Below are 21,480 nucleotides of genomic sequence, written 5' to 3'. Positions count from 1 at the left end.
GAAGTGATATCTGGCATTTTGCATGGTAGTGTCATAGGCCCTTTGCTGTTCCTGATTTATGTAAATGATCTAGGTGATAATCTGAGTGGCCCCCTTAGAATGTTTGCAGATGATGCTGTAATTTACCATCTAGTAAAATCATCAGATGATCAATTCCAATTACAAAATGATCTAGAGAGAATTTCTGTATGGTGTGAAAAGTGGCAATTAGCACTAAACAAAGAAAAGTGTGATGTCATCCAAATGGGTACTAAAAGAAATCCAATAAATTTAGGGTATGTGATAAATTGCACAAATCTAAGGGCTGTCAATTTGACTAAATACCTAGGAATTACAATTACGAGCAACTTAAGTTGGAAAGACCACATAAATGATGTTGTGGGGAAGGTGAAACAAAGACTGTGCTTTGTTGGCAGAACACTTAGAAGATGCGACAAACCAACCAAAGAGACAGCCTACATTATGCTTGCTGTCCTCTGCTGGAATATTGCTGCATGGTATGGGATCCTTACCAGGTAGGATTGACGGAGAACATCGAAAAAGTGCAAAGAAGGGCAGCTCGTTTTGTGTTATTGCGCAATAGGGGTGAGAGTGTCACTGATATGATATGCGAGTTGGGGTGGCAGTCACTGAGACAATGGCAGTTTTCTTTGTGGCGAGATCTATTTATGAAATTTCAATCACCAACTTTCTCTTCCGAGTGCATGAGTATTTTGTTGACACCCTCCTACATAGGGAGAAATGATCATCATAATAAAATAAGAGAAATCAGAGGTTGAACAGAAAGATTTAGGTGTTCCTTTTTCCCATGCGCAATTCAAGAGTGGAATGGTAGAGATGTAGTATGAAAATGGTTTGATGAACCCTCTGCCAGGCACTTAAGTGTTAATTGCAGGGTAACTGTGTAGATAATAATAATAATAATAATAATAATAATGTTTATTTGTCCATGTTAACTTTACAGTCTTGGACATTGTCATTTCTTGTACAATTATATCAATATCATGTCATTCCAAGAATGAATATATACATCAAGTAGCACATTGTGTATCATTCCATGCAACAATGTTATAAACACATTAGCACATTATATATCACTCCATACATATAATGATTATATACATCAATTAGCCAATTATAACAATACCACCACTAATAAACTGCAGTACGTAAAAGAATAAACTAACAGTGCTGCAGCTCAGAATTCTTTTAATGAGTATAAACACCTTTCTATTAACATAGTTTTCAACTTGCCCTTGAAAATATTGCCTTGGAGTTGCTTTATATTTTTTGGCAACTTATTATAGAATTGTCTCTCAGTTACATATGGACTGTGGTCTGTAGCTTTCTTGTTAGTCCGTATCCTATGGTAGTCACTTTTGGCTTGAGTATTGTAATTATGTGTGTCACTGTTCTTTACACTATTTTCCTCATTCCCTTTACAAACATTATGGTCTTAAATACATACAATGAGTAAACAGTCAGTAATTTATAATTTTTGAAATAATCCCTACAGGATTGGGATTTGCTTATATTAGCAATTATCCTAACTGCTCTCTTTTGAAGCCTGAAAATGCAATCCATATAGACAGTGGGTGCCCCACCCCAGACTTCGACCCCATATTGCAGATGTGAGTGTATTAACCCATAATACACTTGTTTAAGGACAAGGGAAGCTACTATATTTGCAAGACATTTTAGTAAGTAAATATTACTAGAAACCTTTTTACAGGTGGAGTTGATATGCTCTTTCCATGTGAGATGTTCATCAATCAATATGCCTAAAAACTTATGTTTGTCAGATGTTTCAACTGTAGGAAGTGATTGAGTATGAGTATTATTAAAATGCAACAAGAACTTGATTACTACAGTATTGTCCTTATTCAGTGTAAGCTTATCCACTGTTAGATATTCTGTGATCATTTCAAAGTTCTCTTTGTTGCTTTGGAATGCTGTCCGCTCTGTACAGCCCCAGCTAATAAAAGATGTATCATCAGCATAGTTCACTAGTTTGGAGTTTTGTGGCCGTGTTATATCATCAATATATACTATAAACAAGAATGGTCCAAGTATACTTCCTTGGGGAACTCCACAATTGAGAGTTCTGTATGCTGACTTTACTGTTTGGATCTTACTTTCATTCTTATAATTTAGTTTTGTGCACTGTCTTCTATCACGGAGATAACAACTTAGTAATTTTAGAGCTTCTCCTCTTATCCCGTAATTTTCTAACTTGGATAACAGTACTGCATGATCCACAGAATCGAATGCTTTAGACAGATCTAGGAAAGTCCCTATAACTTTGTTTCCTTCATCCAGCCTGTTCAGTAGTTCATGGAAAAAAGTTGCTAACTCTGTTATTGTAGATCATCCTTTTTCGAAACCCATGCAAGATGTTGCATCTTGCTGATAACAATTGTTACTGTTATGAAGAAATGAGGCACTGAGAATCATAAGGGCCCAAAGCACAGACACAAAGTTTTGAGAAAAATATATGTTTGTGAAAATAAAACTTACAGGCAAATCGCCAGTTTGGTATGACTTGTTTTTTGTCCAAATCTCATCATCCTATATTTCCTATAAAAAATGTACCCACTTTATGTTATTTAGGATTATTGTTATTATTAATGTTAACCTACAAAATTTTGATATACAGATTAGTGACAATGGCGTCTTTTTGTAGAATAAATTTCTTTATTTCTGTCTATGATCACAAACTTGTTAGGTCCTCAGACTACAGGTCTGTCAGTAATGACCATCTTTTTGACTGCTGTTTAGTTTGTATTAATGTAAAACTATAACCAGAACATACAAAAAAACAGATACGTACCACACACACACACAAACACACACACACACACACACACACACACACACAATATTATGACCTATCCCAACACACCTTAATATGCATTATCATTATGTTTATTAAGAACATTCTCTGGCCTGATGTTCAGATTAAACTGTGTGTTCACCTCAGCCATGAAATCTAATAGTTTTGTTAAGTGTATGTGTTTTGAGCTTGATCTAGTAGTTTCATTCTTTGTGCTTGAAGGCTGATATTTGCCTTCCACCTATGTATTTAGGCCATAGATTTTAGAGGCATCTACAAACTGTGGGAAAATAACAACTTGTGGTCTCCCTCAAAATGACATCAAGAGAATGGTGCCTCCCACAACTCCAGAGGAGAATATATTACTTTAAATAATATATTTAAAAACAAAGATGATGTGACTTACCATACAAAAGCGCTGGCAGGTCGATAGAAACACAAACAGACACATACATACACACAAAATTCAAGCTTTCGCAACAAACGGTTGCTTCATCAGGAAAGAGGGAAGGAGAGGGAAAGACAAAAGGATGTGGGCTCTAAGGGAGAGGGCAAGGAGTCACCCCAATCCCGGGAGTGGAAAGACCCACCCTAGGGGGAAAAAAGGACAGGCACACATCACACACACCCATCCACACACACACAAACACAAGCAGACACTTGTAAAGGCTTGTGTCTGTGCGTGTGCGGACGGACGCATGCGCGCGAGTGCGCGCCTGTCCCCCCCTCCCCCCCCCCCCCCCCCCAGGGCGGGCCGGGCCCCACCGCCCCCGGGACCGGGGCGACTCCCCGCCCTCCCCCCCCCCCCCAGAGCCCACATCCCCCCCCCCCCCCCCAACGAAGCAACCGTCCGCCGCGAAAGCTTGAACCCCGTGTGTATGCTTGTGTGTCTATCGACCCGCCAGCACCCCCGCCCGGATATGTAATAGGGAAAGATTCCACGCGGGAAAAATATATTTAAAAACAAAGATGATGTGACCCACCACACGAAAGTGCTGGCAGGTCGATAGAAACACAAGCAGACACATACATACACACAAAACTCCAGCCCCCGCAACCAACGGCCGCCCCGCCAGGAAAGAGGGAAGGAGAGGGAAAGACGAAAGGATGCGGGCCCCAAAGGAGAGGGCAAGGAGCCACCCCAATCCCGGGAATGGAAAGACCCACCCCGGGGGAAAAAAGGACGGCCACACACCCGCATGCACACACACACACACACACACACACACACACACACACACACACACAGGCACAAGCAGACATACTAAAAAGGCAAAGAGTTTGGGCAGAATGTCAGTCGAGGCGGACGTGCAGAGGCAAAGATGTTGTTGAATGACAGGTGAGGTATGAGTGGCGGCAACTTGAAATTAGCGGAGACTGAGGCCTGGTGGATAACGGGAAGAGAGGATATATTGAAGAGCAAGTTCCCATCTCCGGAGTTCAGATAGGTTGGTGTTAGTGGGAAGAATGATTCATGAGAACATTTTACAAACTTCATTTTTGAAATGTACATTGTTGCCTTGAACATAAATTTGTGGTTTGGTACTGAGGTTGGTAGCACCCTGAAATCCTCAGTATCCATTTTACAGACTGGAATGCTGAAACCATGGAACATGAGGTTGCAATGGGACATTCCTGCAAGAGCTTCCAGCTGTTTATGAAGGGGCATCAGTGTAGCCAGTGAGCATTCCTACAGCAATAAAAATTTGTGCTTTGGGCCCATACATAAGTGAATATCAGAGAAATGGGAGACACATCTTTTTGCAAATGTTCATATATGCAGCAGAGGGGCACACCACTGATATAGATGGTTCACTTTAAGATCGACAGATGCTACTATCTCAAAAACAGCAATGGTGTGCTTCTGGACCTTGTTGTTCTCAGCATCTTTACTATGTTGTTATTAAAGTAGTAAACTTTTCACTATAATGTAAGTAAATAAAGTTCTCATTCTGAGACTACATTAACTTCCTACAATTAATCAGTGTCTTACGTTTATTGATATCACATCAAGTATTTTCTCTGCCTTCATTTTCCTGTCTCTACAGAGCACTAACCACAGTCATTTCAGTTATTTGATCTTTATTTGTCCTTTTTGTTAAAATGCTGTGATACATTTGACAGATGATGTACCTTAAGTGATAAATAGTTAGAAACTTAGATGAAAAGGAACTTACGTCTTGAGCAGTCAGATCAGGAGTTGCATTTCTGAGTAATAAAGTACATTCTAAATGACTGGACTCCTAAATATTGATGATTTAACCCAAGGGCTTCATATTGAATTTTTGTTTGATCTCATGTTTGTAATATTCTCTCCTTCTTATTCAAGGTGAGCACTAGGGAAATCTTGACAGTGCTCTGGCAGGACTTCATCACGTTGACTGTTCATTTGAAGAACTTGTTTTAATATGTTTCACTTTGCATTGAGTATTCAACACTACTTAATATTTCTATATGCATAAAATGTACTTCATTTGGTGATGAAATATTTATGGTAGTTTCCATCTTACAGCAAGTATTAATGTGACATTGGTGGAAATTCGAGAAAATTTAATAGATAAAATATGGACTGAGAGGATGATGTTTAAGAAATATCCAGCACATGTTCTTCCTGTGGAATATGCAGGTATTTAATTGAATTTTATTCCACAAATTACGTTAAATTAATTTCAAATAGAATTGGCATGTTCATAAACTGATACTCAACTGGCTTAAAAATTTGTTCATTTATGTTGCTGCTTCAGTTAGCTGTAATTGACATAGGAAATCCTGGTTAAGGAAACTGCCTTGTATAACAGTAAGCCTACTAACATGGCGATGTTATTGTAAGTCCTCTGTGGTGCACAAAGAACTGAAGCCTCATGAATAATTTCTAAGTTAATGAATTTTTGGAGAAAGTAAAGTGTTTACTGGGGAAAGTTGAAACTGAGGGTATCCAGTGAGCTAGATCTCTTTATGAATAAACATGTTCACTATCACATGACCTGAGAATGACTTCAATTACAGATTCATATTAAAACAAATGAGTCATACCATCATCATAACACAAGAAGTAAAAGTGACATACACTGTCACCTGATAAATTTGTGTTTGGTGCAAAAAGATTTAAAATTCACAAGCACAAAAATCTTCAACGTGCTTCCAAGTAATATTAAGTGTCTATGAGGTAATAAAAATAAGCTAAAGGAGTTCTTACCCAAAAAATCTTTCTATTCTCAATATGAATTCTTTAGTGGAGATAGATAAGATTATTTCCAATTTGTTTCTGTGTATTCCTGCTTTGCTGTATTTTGCTGCTGTAATTACATTAATTTTCATTCTGTACTTCAAGAAAATTGTCTTTTTTACTTTGTAAATAACTGTTTAGATAATATCTGACAACTGCATCTTAACATCTCTTTGTGAGTGTAATTAGAACTTACTGATTGTATATTTTGTTATTATTTCATGATTTGTACTCTTAATCTTTGTTTGTCGTGCTTAATGGCATGGACAAAATAAAGAATTGAATGTTTTGACTCGTTCCACATCCATACATCACAATGCAAAAATTGACCTATGGAATACATATCACAATAAATAAATGAAACACTGGTAGACTAGGATAACTGGAACTGTGATGCTTAGATATTAATAAATATGATTTTTGTTTTGCTTGTACATTCCAATAGAGACACATGAAAATGAGATTGGTAAGTTGCATTTATAAGAATTAATAAAGAAAAGTTTTAGCAGAAATGGTGGTTTCTTTAACCAGGATTTTCTACTACAAGTAATGTGCCTTCTTACATGTATCATCCACCACAGACTTTAAGGTGGCTGGACCAGTACACACGTAGGTACAAAAGCAGGTGTACATGTATTGTGCCATAGGATAATTAGACATATAAAGTAGTATGCAGAATTTCTGCACACTTTTTTATCTTCATATAACTACACTGAAGTGACAAAGAAACTGGTATAGGCATGCATATTCAAATTAAGAGATATGTAAACAGGCAGAATATGGCACTGCAGTCAGCAAAGCCTATATAAGACAACAATTGTCTGGCATAGTTGGTAGATTGATTACTCTGCTACAATGACAGGTTATCAAGATTTTGAGTTTGAATGTGGTGTTATAGTCGGTACATGGGCGATGGGACACAGCATATCTGAGGTAGCAATGGAGTGAGAATTTTCCTGTATGACCATTTCATGAGTGTACTGTGAATATCAGGAATCTGATAAAACATCAAATTTCTGACATCACTGCAGTCGGAAAAAGATCCTGCAAGAATGGGACCAAGAATGCCTCAAGAGAATCGTTCGAAATTGCTACAAATTTCAATGCTGGGCCATCATTTAAAATTGTATCGAGCAGATGGATGTGTACAGGTATGAGACAACCTCATGAATCCATGGACCCTGCATGTCAGCAGGGGACTTTTCAAGCTGGTGGAAGCTCTGTAATGGTATGGGGCGTGTGCAGTTGGAGTGATATGGGACCGCTGATAAGTCTAGTTATGACTCTCACAGGTGACATGTACATAAGCATCCTGTCTAATCACCTGCATCCATTCATGTCCATTGTACATTCCAACAGATTTGGGCAATTCCAGCAGAACAATGCAACACCTAACACATCCAGAATTGCTACAGAGTGCCTCCAGAAACGCTCTTTGGAGTTTAAACACTTCTGCTGGGCACCAAACTCCCCAGACATGAACATTATTGAGAATATCCGGGATGTCTTGCAACATGCTGTTCAGAAGAGATCTCCACCCCCTTGTACTTTTATGGATTTGTGGACAGCCCTGCAGGATTCATGGTGTCATTTCCCTCCAGAACTACTTCAGACATTAGTCGAGTCTATACCACCTAATGTTGTGACACTTCTATGTGCTCGTGGGGGCCCTACAAGATGTTAGGCGTGTGTACCAGTTTCTTTGGCTCTTCAGTGTCTATGTGCGAACATTATAATAAATAACATTAAAAGAATTCCTTAGAAGATGAAATTTCATAAAAGTAGGGCTTTGAACTGAATTTCATGATTATTTTCTGAAGAACATCCTTTTCAACTATACAAATCTCTATGGAAATTGCAGTATAGAGATACTGGTGTATTGCAGATGCATCTTTGTACTCTGTCCTTTAGGTAAAATGTCTGAATTGATATCAGCACTATAAGGGGCTATTCCAGGCCATGTCTAGTGAATGCCAAGGTGTCCAGACCAATGATGCAATCTCTTAACATCACCTGAAGACAATCAAAGATGTCCGCAGTACCCCATTGTGCCTGGACTGCTAGTTTCGGAGCAGTCAGTGATGGCATGCAGACGGTACAAATTTGTATTCCAGGACCTGTCTGTAATACTCTGTTTTGAGAGGTCCCTCATTAAAAATGGTGATGCATTGTGCACTGATCACATACCAAACAGTAACTCTTTGTGGATGAAGTGGAGTACCTGCTTGAATGTATGGATTCTTAGTAGCCCAGTGGCACCAGTTCTGTTTGTTGACATAACCATGGAGACAAAAGTGTGCCTCATCATTAAACCAGATCTGACCCTTATCAATTATTCCATTTTCAAAGACATCAATTGTCTCATCTGCAAAAGAATATTGGCGTTCCACATACCTGTCCTTCAAAGGTTGGCACAGTTGAATTTTGTAAGGGAAAATTTTTAGTGCTACAGTACAACAAGATCACAAGGAGAACCATTAATGGCATACGATTAAACCACAATACACAAGCACTTTCTAATACCTATCCTGCACCACCCTATATATTTTAAGTTTATAAATACGTTGTAACTTACAATTTTGCTATCTGTGCTCCATGTCTATAAAATACAATATGTCCCAGTAAGAGATCAACAAAGTTTGTATTTACTTTGGGTGGCCACTGATATAACCAGATTGTTTTGTAATGTATTTCTGAAAATATAATTTGCAGAAGCTACCAAGATGTATAACAAAGTGTAATAAATATTTTTCTTTCAGGAGAAACTTGGGAAAATAAAGTTTCGAGACTGAGATCTCATCTAGCTTTGACAGGAGCTGATGCTATGGTAGTGACGGCTCTTGATGAAGTTGCCTGGTTGCTCAACATACGAGGACACGACATTCCATATTATCCAGTAGTGCATGCGTATGTTATTGTAAGTCAGAACATGTTGCTCCTCTTCATTGATCCTGCAAATTTATCTGATGAAGTAAGGGAACATCTCAAGATTGAAAAGTGTTTTAGTGCAAACTGTTTTAGGTAAGCTGCTCTGTCATTCTGTTTTTCACATCTATTTACTGTTTATATAATTATCAAGCATTTCACTCAATAATGTATGTTCAAAGTAAACATATTATGCTGAATGTCCAGAAACTGAAAGTGAAGTTCATAATACACAAATATTTTTTTCCCTATTAACAACAATTATCATATCTGGGAAACACAGAGGAGTTCACCAGGATTTAGTACTAACAAATTGTTTTGAAATGTCCATGCAATACTGGATGGCATTTTTGTAAAGACAGCAGTTTAAAGGAATTTTTTACCACTTGTAAACTTCCTTAATATCTGTAGAAAGAAGCACTACTGCTAATATCTAATAATGAGTAACCTCCAAAAACAATGTTCAGATGGTGATTTACAGTTCCCAGTTATAGAAATAAATTTAAAAATAATTGCCATACAGACTTTGCATTTATGTCTTGTGTCCAAAGTGTAATTTTATTCTATATTAATTTGAGGGGAAGGGTTGGAGGGGGAGGGGTGGAGGGAGGGGGGGGGGGGAGGGAAAAGGAAGGAACTACCAATATTAGCTGCATCAGGACTGTGTGTGGAATCACCAACAATGAGTGATAATGCATGCTGGACTGGGATTTGAACCTGGGATCACTTGCTTACTAGGCACTTGCATTAACCAGGGCACAGTATTTATCACAAATGTGTGGGCTATCTTGGCACGCTCCCTGGCTGACTCACACTTCCAACTAGTGCCACCTATCTGCAATTCCTGTACATATCTGCCATGGTCATTAATTTTAGATTCCCACAGAAGGTCAAACATAAGTGTGCACCCACACTGAAGGTTGTGGATTCATTGCCCGCTGAGGTGATTCAACTATACGAATGTGTGGTGTCTGTTCTTGCAGACATGTCCAAAATAACAGACACCACACAGTAACATAACTGATTTACCTAGCTGGGCATGTCTGAAAGAACAGACACCACACCTTCATATAATTGATTTTCCTCGATGAGCAGTGAATCAAAACCTTCAGTGAGGATGCACATTTGTGTTCGACCTCCTGCAGGAATCTAATGTTAGTGAGCCTGGAGGACATGGATGGGGACTGCGGATAGGTTGTGTTACGTGGAAGTGCGAGTCAGTCGGGAGCATGATGAGATAGTCCACACATTTGCGACAGACACTGTCTGTGTGGCACATTGGGTAACACAACTGTATAGTAAGTAGAAGATCCTGGGTTTGAGTCCCAGTCTGGCATGCTTTTTCACTCATTGCTGCTGATTCTGCACAAAGTCCTGATGCAGCTGGGATAATTAGTTCCTTCCCTTCCCATTACCTTCAATTTACATAATATGAGGTCTGTTCAAAAAATTCCAGACCCATTACCTTCAATTTACATAATATGAGGTCTGTTCAAAAAATTCCAGAACATTCATAATTTCATGCCAATGGTGTGTTGGAGTGAAATGCAGTTGTCATCCCTGTACACACCTGTGTTTAATGTGTAACTGCCAGAAGTTTCATAGTTGTATGTCAGTTGGGTATTCTTCAGTGCTTTATTGAGTAGAACGTTGTGTTGCACAGTTTACAAATTTCGAGATGGCAGTGTTAGAGGAGTAACACTTCTGCATTAAACTTTGCATGAAACTCAAGAAAAGCTTTACAGAGCCTACGGTGATGAATGCATAAGCCATACTTGGTGTTACAAATGGCTCACACAGTTTAAAAATGGCCGGACAGAAGTTAAAGATGGCCCTTGTTCAGGAAGGCCTTTGATATCTACCAAAGATGCTCATGTAAGGAAAGTCAACAAAACTGTGCATGCCAATCAAAGACTGTCTGTCAGAGAGATTGCAGAAGAATGTAAAATTTCAGTTGGATTGTGTCATTAAATCCTGACACAGCATCTTGGAATGCATCATGTTACCACCGAGTTCATCCCATGGCTCATGAGTCATGCACGACTATTGCAAAAAGAACGAAATCACTGTGCTGCCTCATCCTCCGTACTCTCGAGACCTGGCCCCAGCAGACTTTTTTTTTATTTCCAAAGTTGACAAACCTGTTGATGAAGACTTGCAATGACAGATAAGTAAAAGAAAATTCGCAGGCAGCATTTCGTGTGATCTAAAAAGAGGCTTACCAAAATCACTTGTTGAAGTGGGAACAGCATTGTGGAGGGGAGCATTTCGAAGAAGACCGTACACAATAAGTAAAAGGTAAGTGTAGAAAAATTTTGTGGACAAAGGTCTGGAATTTTCTGAACAGGCCTACAGGCCTTGTACATACCATAGCTTTGGATCCTGCATTGTGTCTGTTCTTTCAGCATGTCAGAAAGAACAGACACCAAGCACTCATATACGGGAATTTTAATGTTGAAGTACCCAACAAACTGAAGTTGTAAGCTATTCAAAAACATTAGTTTGACTGGCTATGCTCTTTGAAGAATCTCTTAGTCTGCTGATTTGTTGACAAGAAGACTATTATTCCCTAAGATAATACAACAGTGCTAAATAAATACATATTGTACAAAATTGAGCAATATTAATATTCTGTACATTGGTAACCTAACATCAAACAGACACTTTAAGTACCTTGGAGTTCCCGTATCAGTGCATTTACTATATGATGCCAACTTTGAGTGATAACAGCAGTCGGCTTCACCTTTGATACATATACCACCACCACCACCACCACCACCACCGACAACAACAACAACAACAACAACAACAACAACAGATATAGAAACAATTCTCCCATAGACTTAGCATCAATTACTCATATTCAAAGTGGAACTCCCTACATTGAGCTCCAAGTTTTTACCAAGTGGCCAATGCATGCAGGGAGTCAGGAAGTCACAGATAAATTTAAATAAATATTTCATTGAACAGTTCCATCACAAATTAGCTGAATACCTAGATTTAGGGACTACGGGTACCAGCAAATATTCTAAGGGATAAATTAAAGAGTGGAATAAGCCCCAGTCTTACACTGTGTAAATTTATAGCTAATGCTTTCATTAATGCCATGAGTAGAATAATATTAATTGTGATTATCTACTGTTATAGCAAACACACAAACCTTACGTTAGTGGACTTTCTTTACTCGTTCCACATTGAAGCTTCTCATTCATAAATGTACCTTTGTTGGGTTTGGGTTTAGCTTCCACCGTCAGCCTGCTTAGCTGGGTGGTAACGTGTTCACCTCCCATGCAAGCAGGCCCGGGTTTGATTCCCGGCCGGGTTGGAGATTTTCTCTGCTCGCGGACTGTGTGTTGTGTTGTCCTCATCATCATAATAAGACTTGCACTTGGCGGCCGAACTTCCCTGAATACAGGCCTCCCGGCCAATGATGCCATCTGCTCATCCCCCCCCCCCCCCCCCCTTTAGCTTCCACATCCTGAAATAAACACAGGGTCACTGTTTCTAATCCAAATGTCATTGCCATTTGCAAGACAGTTTCTGGCAGGTCATGGATATATAACTTGAACAGTATAAGAATGAGAAATGAATCTTGAGGCAGGCCATTTTGTGGAATTTGTAGTAAATCTGAAACAAGTGGTTACACAGCACATAATTGCTTGTTTCAAGTCGTGGCAAATTGAGGCAAGGACTTCAAATGTAAAAACCATTCAGAAGCTGTGACAGCTCAGCAAACAATGGAGAGGTGTTTGTCGCAATTTACTGCAAGAAACAAGAAAGCAACTAACTGGGTCATGAAACATACTTGAGTGGAAAATGTAATGATGACTGCAATGAAAACAAGAAGAAGGTGACCCGAACATGTACTCATAACTCAAAGAATAGATGACTGATTATCAAAAGTAGTTCTTTGTTGGATTCAGAGAGATAAGAAAAGACAGAGGTAACAGTCTAATAGCAGCTGAATAGATGACATTACAAAACATGAAGGAGTAACATGGATGTGTACAGCTAAAGACTATAATGCATGAAGAAGTCTGGAGGTGGCCTTTATCCAGCAGGAATGTCTAAATGTCATCACTGATTGTCATTATGCATGATTAGTACACAGCAATTTAGTGATACAGTATAAAAACTTAGTTTATGACTGCTATTTCTCTTTGTTAATGTTTAACTTATCTCAGACCTACAGCAGTTAATGAATGAATTGATGACATATTAAAAGAATGTAAAATATGTGTAATCTAACTGACATATTTGGTACATTATTCATGGTTCAGTCTTTAACTCATGTAGTTTATTACATGCGGAGGTATCTTTTGAATAAAAATGATTTCTGTATGGAATATTCTATTAGTTGGCACAACACATGTCATTAACCTTCATGCCACATTGAAACTTAATACAGATTAATATTCAAGTCAATATCCATTAACTTCATGACTTGCAGGTTAAGACATTGGACATATGTCATGGCTTGATTCATTTTGTTTCCAAATATTCATATTAGTAGTGGCAGGCCCTGAGCTGCTCTGAAACATTTGCTCATCTGTGTTAATTATAAGATATTATCTTCAAAGAGGAGGGATCACATCTAAGTCTGGTGCACAATGGAACATTAAAAAACTGACCACAGAAAATAATTCCAACAACATTGTAATTGAGACTTAATACTTACCATCCATCTTTCTCCTTGATGTAGTATGTGTTTTTCATAAGAGGTTTTCTTTTCTGTGTGTTATGCAGCGTACGGCCTTACTCAAGTATCCTGGCTGGTCTGCACACTGAGTCACAGCAGTGGAACACTGTGCTCCTCCCAACAGAGTGTACCTACAGCAAAGGTGCCAGCCAGGCCATCTACTCAGCTGTAAGGATAGCATCTGTCTGGCTGAATTAGTAAGGTGCATGCATCTTTGAGTCAGTTTTCAAGTTATTCATATGCATTGCATGGAACAGCTTATGAATTCTGTTTCACAAAGCCTTCATATTTTCAAATTGTTGTATTTTCTGTAAGCTTACTGCATACCTTAATTTCAAATTAGTTACAGAAAAATTTGTATTAGTATTACGCCTATGAGCCACACTTTCTCCTCAGATTGTTGCACAGTGAGAGATATATTGTATCACATAATTTTCACTATGCAAAAATAATCATTAGAAAATAAAAAAAATAGGAATTCGTTCCTTCACTAAATCTTCACCCAAATTATGGCATGCTCTGCTTCATAACAACGTAAGTGAAAATGCAGATGTTGAGGCAATCTCATCTACAGTTACCCACTGTCAAATAAAATTACTGATAGAGTTTCCTGAAGCCTCCCACTTTCATTAGTGCCTTTAGACATGATATCATTTAAAGAGAGTAAGTAGTGTTTTTCAAAGCGAAAAGTATAGTGTTTTTAAGAAACACAGAAAATAAGCAACACTGTGATGTACATTTATCTCTTCTTGAGAGCAAAAATACACCAGCTTTTCTTCCCTCCTATTACTATCATTAATTTACCAAGAAAGTAAAATTCGGATAAAATAGAATACCTCTCACTAATTATTTCACCTTAGAAAACTGTAGAGACAGCAATTCTGCAAAAATAATACATGAAGAAGATAGGTTATGATATAATAAAATGAGCAATCAACTAAGTCATTTATTTTTCAAACATGTGCTATAATGAGTAATTCTAAGGTCCTACACAAAAAACTAGAAAAGTACAACAATAAAAATCAGATGATAAAAACAGCACAAAAACAATAAACCTACAGATGAAATGTTGTTAATGTAATGTCATACAAAATTTAGATCAAACTGGTAGAAAAATGTTCAAAAACTAACACTTAAATCATCTCTGCGAATGCCGTGTGCCACCCACATTCCACCTGTAGGTCAGTGGTTGCCTGCCCTGAATTTTTATCCAAACTACTAGAACAATAAATTCAGAAATTTACACTTCTGTTTTTAAAAATTATTCATCTGGATCAGAGCATTGTTACAACAATTGTATATTTATATAGACCAAGTTTAAAAAAGTTTTACATATGCATTAATAATTACTCTGATATTAATATATATTGTGTAATCTCTCTTATTATTTAAGGTCAGTGAAAACAAGTGGATGCCTCAGCAGTCACCAATCATTTTCATGAAATCAGTAAAAAATTCTGCTGAAATTCGTGGAATGCAAAATGCTCACATACGAGATGCAGCTGCACTTTGTGACTTCTTTGCTTACATGGAACAGAGGGTAAGAGAGACTGGGTAACTATGACAACAAGCTATCATCTTGACAGGATGTCCAAAAAGTATATTTTTAGAGGAATGTAATATGTAATACTGCTTGTGGTACTGAGTGTGCTCTACTTGTGATACTGCAATGTTCTTAATGAAGTCTGCACACATCAGTGCATGATTCCGTAAAAAATTTTCTGACCGTTTCCTGGAGTAACCTTTACCAACACTACATGACATGGTCAGTTTTTGGACAACCTGTACATCTCAGTGCCTTCTCTCTTGTAGTGAGTAAGCATAGTCAGTGGCCAAATTATTCACATCCTCCATTCTCATTATGTATATACAATCAGGTGGCAGTCATGTATGGATGACGTGTGCTTGCATGTATGAGTGGTGTCTGTTTCTGTTTTGCTGGCCAAAAGCTTTATGTAAGTGCCTTTTAATTATACCTGTCGCCAACTTAATGTGTCTTCTTTTCCTACATTGTTAATGTAATGAATTCATATTACTCATGTGCCAAACATACATTTTGATGGCTAAATTAAGACTGTCTTCAAAACTGTGTACTCCAGTTTCCAGGAGGAAGGCATGTGCCCACTTCTACCTCCCACCACCCCATCATGGACACTTCTGGCTTTCCAGTAAAGTTTTGAAATCATGTGATCACAAATAGGCTGTATTTTGAACAAACTTTGCAATTAGTCTGTATATCAAAGATGTTTCATGAAAGAATGAAGTGTACAGTAGTTGGCCCATTAATAAAATACAACAGCTTAATTCCTATTATTTATATGATGATCTACAGCAGTCAAATCCACACAAAAGTTATCTTGTGCACAATTCCGTAAAGATACGATGCACCAAAACTGAACAACAGAATCTATGCTGCAAATGAATTCTTAATGAACACTGCAAAAAATTATGAGCATTTAATGGTAATGGACATCAATACATTCCTCAGCAGTCAGCAGAAGCGATTATACAAAGCATGGCCTTCACTTGTGAATGGAAGGCAAAGAGAAATTATGTAGGCATAGCAGTAAGTGCCAATCTGCAAATACCAGCTCTAACACACATACAATGAGAAGACCTTTCAGCAAATATGACAGTGAAAACGCAAGAAAAATCAGTAGCAAAAACGGACCTATCTAACTCGATAGTTATGAAAGATAAACGAGGAGCCGCAAAAAAGAACTGTACTACACCTTCATCACTCAAAGAAGACACACCAAAACAAAACTACCATTGACTAAACCAGGCTGTGATACCAGGAAAAGCATCTAACCCAAAGAAAGCAACTGAACCAAGTTCCACACCCGAAGATATTCAAGATACAACAAGAAGAACTGGGCACTGGAAACCAGAAGCAGTACCTGCAGGAGACCCACTAAGGACATCAGCAGATCCAGTCTCAAAAGTGTCACCAAGGACATCTAATTTTACATGTATCAGTGAACACCAACAATCAACTACTACCACCCCAGCAACAGGAGGAAGTTCAGCAATTCCAGTGAGAAGTAATGTAAGGTGACCATGTCATCTACAAGATTTTTTATTCCCAAAAAGCCTCAATACCAAATTAGGATAACTAATGCACCTATCAAGACCACCTCCAGTAGCAGTCCTTGCAGCAAAAACAGAATCCACCTCAACATTGACCACACAAGTAAAATGACCAAAGAGATGGAGAACTGCCCCTTTCACCATCAGGACATTTTCTTGTGACCAATGGGAAAAAACCAACTCACACTTCAAGATGAGAATGAAGATTTCCCAAATAATTTAAATTCAGGAATAAAAGTAAGTGGTCAACCAAGTACAATCAGAACAAACCTAAAATCTTACCACATCACTCTTCTTCGTGAGAATATACGGTTACTTAGGAATAAAGTAAGAGAGCTGGAAATCTTGTTCTCAAGTGAACTCAGATATGTTAATATACTTTGCTTAACTGAACACTGGCTGAAAGAAAATGAGTTAAAGACAGTGAAAATAACGGATTATGTGTTAGCAGCACAAACTTGTACAAATCAGTTTACACATGGAGGGAACTGCATACACATAAAGAAAGTTATCAAATTCAATAACTTAGACAATGTTGAATCCTTAAACACTGAGAAAGATTTTGAAATATCAGGCATAGAAATTCCAGCATTCAAGTTAATTGCAATATGTTTATATAAATCTCCAGATACCCACCTAAAAAAATTCAACACTCGGCTTGATACTTTACTAAATAAAGTAGTGACAAATCGAAAAACAGTTCTTATATGTGGGGACCTAAATGTAGACTTTAATAAGTGAAGCAATTCAAAATCTGAGCTGATGAACATATTAACAGCCAATAATTTGGAGATTACAATCCACCCCCCTATAAGTGAAACAAATCATTCTAGTACTACTATAGACCAAATAATAATTAGTTCCAAAACAAAATATAAATCAGTTGTAATTAAAGCTGGACTGGCAGACCATCATGCACAGGCTATAAGCTTTTGTGTAAACACTAATCCATCCTATAATTATATGAAGAATACTACACACACGGGCAGAACTTTCAGTACAAACATTCCAGAATTATCTCCAACAAGAATCATGGGAGCTAGTGTATACTACAGAAAATATTTCTGATAAGTTTCAGACATTCATGAATATTTTCAAATATTATTGTGATCTTGCTTTTCCACTGAAAGCCAAAACAACCCAAACCACTAAAAGCAACAAGTGGATTACTAGTGGTATAATGAAATCTTGTGTTAGAAAATGGTACCTTCACAAAATTGCAAGAAGCTACAACACAACTCAGGAGTTCGATAGTTACTTTAAAAAATATAAATCTATCTTAAATAAAATAATGAAGGAGGCAAAGAAATGAGAGACAATGACAAATGCATAGACGATGCTTCAAACAGAACCAAAGCAATCTGGCAAGTTGTACAGAAAGAAACCAAATCTTACCAAAATGGAGTTAATAATATAGTATTAAAGGCTGGCTTGGAAAACATTAATAACCCACAATAAAAAGTCTAAAAATGAAACACTCTGCAGGCATTGATGATATACCTGATTTCTTTATAAAGAAATGTGGGAACTTGATCACTGAGCCCTTAACTCACCTATGAAACCTATCTTTTGCTACAGGAACTTTTCCTTCATGTTTGAAAATAGCAAAAGTAAAGCCATTACACAAGAAAGGAAACAACATGGATTTAGAGCAAACCGTTCAACCAAATCAGCAGTTCACTCCCTTCTATTAGAGGCAATGATAGCATTAGACAGCAAAATACTTACCATGGGCATACTTTTAGATTCGTCAAAGGCATTTGACACCATAACTCATGACAAATTACTACACAAGCTACAAAATCTTGGCATTAGGGGAACAGCTAACAACTGGCTCAGCTCTTATCTTAAGAACAGAGAACAATATGTGGAAATAGATCAGGAAAGGCATAGTGTCATTAGGAAATATAATTCCAAGCTACTGACTGTTAAATATGGAGTACCACAAGGATCAGTAATGGGTCCTGTTCTGTTCTTACTCTATGTAAATGACCTAAACATAAGCAATGACAGCAGTAAAATATTTCAATTTGCTGATGATACGAGTGTTCTAATTACAGGAAACTCAGAAGAAACTCTTGTAAAAAAACATAAGAGAAGCTGCTGACAGGCTAACATGTTACTTTGATGACAACGACTTAATAATAAACACTGGAAAAACTGTAACAATGGATATGCACACAGCACAAACAAAAAATCTTATACCACCCAATCTAGAGCTATACAGACAGACAATTGCCAAAACAGCCTGTACCAAATTTCTTGGACTTCATCTACAAGACAACTTGAAATGGAAAGCACATATTGAGCAAATGATCAAAAAATTAAGTACTTCTTGTTTTGTGTTACATACATTAAAAATTGTACCAACTACAACACTCTTCAGTGTGTATATTATACAGTTGTACACTCTCACCTCCAGTATGGAATTATGTTCAGGGGAAATTCTGGAGGTGCCATCAAAATATTCAAAATTCAAAAAAAAATTATAAGAATAATGGAAGGGGTAGATAATTGCAAATCATGCAGACCATTGTTTCAAAAAAGGATGATTGTGCCACTTCCTTGCATATATATACTTGAAAATACAATATATTTAAAGCAAAACTTACATACAAAAGGACCACTCATCACTCAAAATCACACAATATACAGCTATGGCAGCAAGACAAAAATTGGATGTACATGTTCAAAGCACCAACACAAAGTTATTTCAAAACAGTCTTATCTATCCTAGCATCAAACTATACAGTGCCTTACCAGATACCATTAAGCACATATAAAACATTGGTCACTTCAAATCCAAATTGAAGCCATACTTGGTTGATCACTGCTTTTACACAGTAAATGAATACCTACAAAAATAAATTTTTCTATGTTAACCCAACATAGTCGCATTCAGAACATTTGTATTTTATCTCTCTGTATATAGCGTAACAACATTTATTTAAGTATTCATCATTAATTGATATATTAATATGTGTTGTTATGCACAAAGGTATGTTATATGTAAAACTGTTAATATTAACATAAAAATCCAAATATCTCTTGCACATTGTGCACCTGTAGATGAAAATGGATCAAAAAATTAAAACTTGATTATATTGAGCAGTTACTAGATGAAGTATTATGTCTACAATTTCTTGGGCAGATGGATGACGAATTAAAATGCATCATACAATGATAAGCTGATCAATAAGCTCACAGTTCAGCCTGTATTACTCACTGTCTTCACTGTCAGAGGAAAATGCTAATGTACTTGCATGAAATCAAACACTGGAAAGTCCAGGATGGAATGACAACAATATCAGTAATAATGACATTCGGGTTCCAGTGCCGTGAGACAGTGGCCATTTGTGTGTGCATTTTCTCATGTGAGTGTTTTCTAATGCAGAAGAAGAACTTTTTCCCAAAAATTTTAATATTTGAGCACTATTTTTCATTGTACCTTCTGCAACTCAACACTTCCTCTATGTGGTAACAACTATCCTTTCCATATTGGATGTATTTACATACTTTGACTCATGGCTTTTATTACATAAAACACACATTAAAATGCAGTTGATAATTAAAGCTATTGCCAAAACTTAGTAAGGGCACTTGGATTCCTACACTTGCCTGTCAGTACCCAACTACACATTTGTGGTTGAGGGAATGAAAACAGGGTTTAACATCTTCTCGACATTGAGGTCATTAAAGATGGAGCACAAACTCATATTGTGTCAAGGCTGGGAAAGAAACTGGCCCTGCTCTTTCAAAGAGCCTGGAGTGATTTTGGGAAATCAGAAAACTTAAATTTGGATGGCCAGGTGCAGGTTTGAACCGTCGTCGTTTATTGTTGATAACAGCTTGTCAGTTAGAATTTGCTGTGTCTGGTAATAAGGACATAAATCCATTTTCTATAGAGAAGGTCCCCCCCCCCCCCCCAAACCCACAGATGTACAGTCAAACCTCAATATATCGAAGACATGTCTACATCAAATTTTATCTTCATTTCCTTCCCTTTGAAGCCCAAAACCTTGATATTTTGAAGAAAACCTGCCATAATATTGAAGTATTTGGAAGGCTCAAGAATGACAGATTTTACCTCTACATGTCGAAGTTCAATGGACAAAAACTCATTGTATCAGAGTCACCTTTCTATATCTAAGTCTTTCATATGGTACCTCTATACATCTAAGTGGACATAAATAAGGGAATCCCAGTCCATTCTCTCCCTGCATTGATGCGTTAGTGAGATCCGAGTTGCGCTGCAGTTACCACACCCTCTGTGCAGGTGAGATGTTAGGCAGTGTTTGTTTTTATTAAGTGTGAGCTGTAAGTGTCAGCCATGGGCTCTAAGTGGAAATGGTAATTGATGAAGTGAAAGCAGAAGTGAAGAAAAAGAAAGACATAAGTGCAGAGTTTTGGATTCCAGAAAGTACACTGTTGACAGTAATCAAGAGTGAAGACTACGTGATTACCAGAGGTGAAGGGACAGATTGGTAATGACAACAAAAGCCTGAGTTTCCAGATTTAGAAGAACAGTCAATTAGATGCAATAAGGTTTGTGTTAAGTAATGGGGGGTTAAAAAATTTCAGGTTATAACATGGTATTGTTTTCCAAAAAATGAGTAGAGAAAGTTCCAGTGTAGATAACAAAGTTTGTGATGGGTGGAAGTTAAAATTGCTGAGGATCCTTCAAAATTACAAACCAGATGCCTTTTT

The 21,480-nt window shown here is 37.4% G+C and overlaps 1 protein-coding gene across 1 annotated transcript in view; it reads left to right on the top strand.

Moving 5' to 3' along the window:
* LOC126417907 (xaa-Pro aminopeptidase 1-like) overlaps nucleotides 1–21,480 on the top strand; it is a 370,561-nt gene that overhangs the window by 336,110 nt on the left and 12,971 nt on the right. The window contains exons 5-8 of the mRNA XM_050085153.1: nucleotides 5,346–5,459; nucleotides 8,819–9,080; nucleotides 13,731–13,851; nucleotides 15,077–15,223. Coding sequence (XP_049941110.1) covers nucleotides 5,346–5,459; nucleotides 8,819–9,080; nucleotides 13,731–13,851; nucleotides 15,077–15,223 — 644 coding nt within the window. The remainder of the gene's footprint in view (nucleotides 1–5,345; nucleotides 5,460–8,818; nucleotides 9,081–13,730; nucleotides 13,852–15,076; nucleotides 15,224–21,480) is intronic.

Source organism: Schistocerca serialis, chromosome 1 (genome assembly GCF_023864345.2).
Source record: "Schistocerca serialis cubense isolate TAMUIC-IGC-003099 chromosome 1, iqSchSeri2.2, whole genome shotgun sequence".
Classification (NCBI taxonomy): domain Eukaryota; kingdom Metazoa; phylum Arthropoda; class Insecta; order Orthoptera; family Acrididae; genus Schistocerca; species Schistocerca serialis.
Note: the sequence above shows the minus strand (reverse complement) of the source record. Positions and strands in the feature narration are given on the sequence as shown.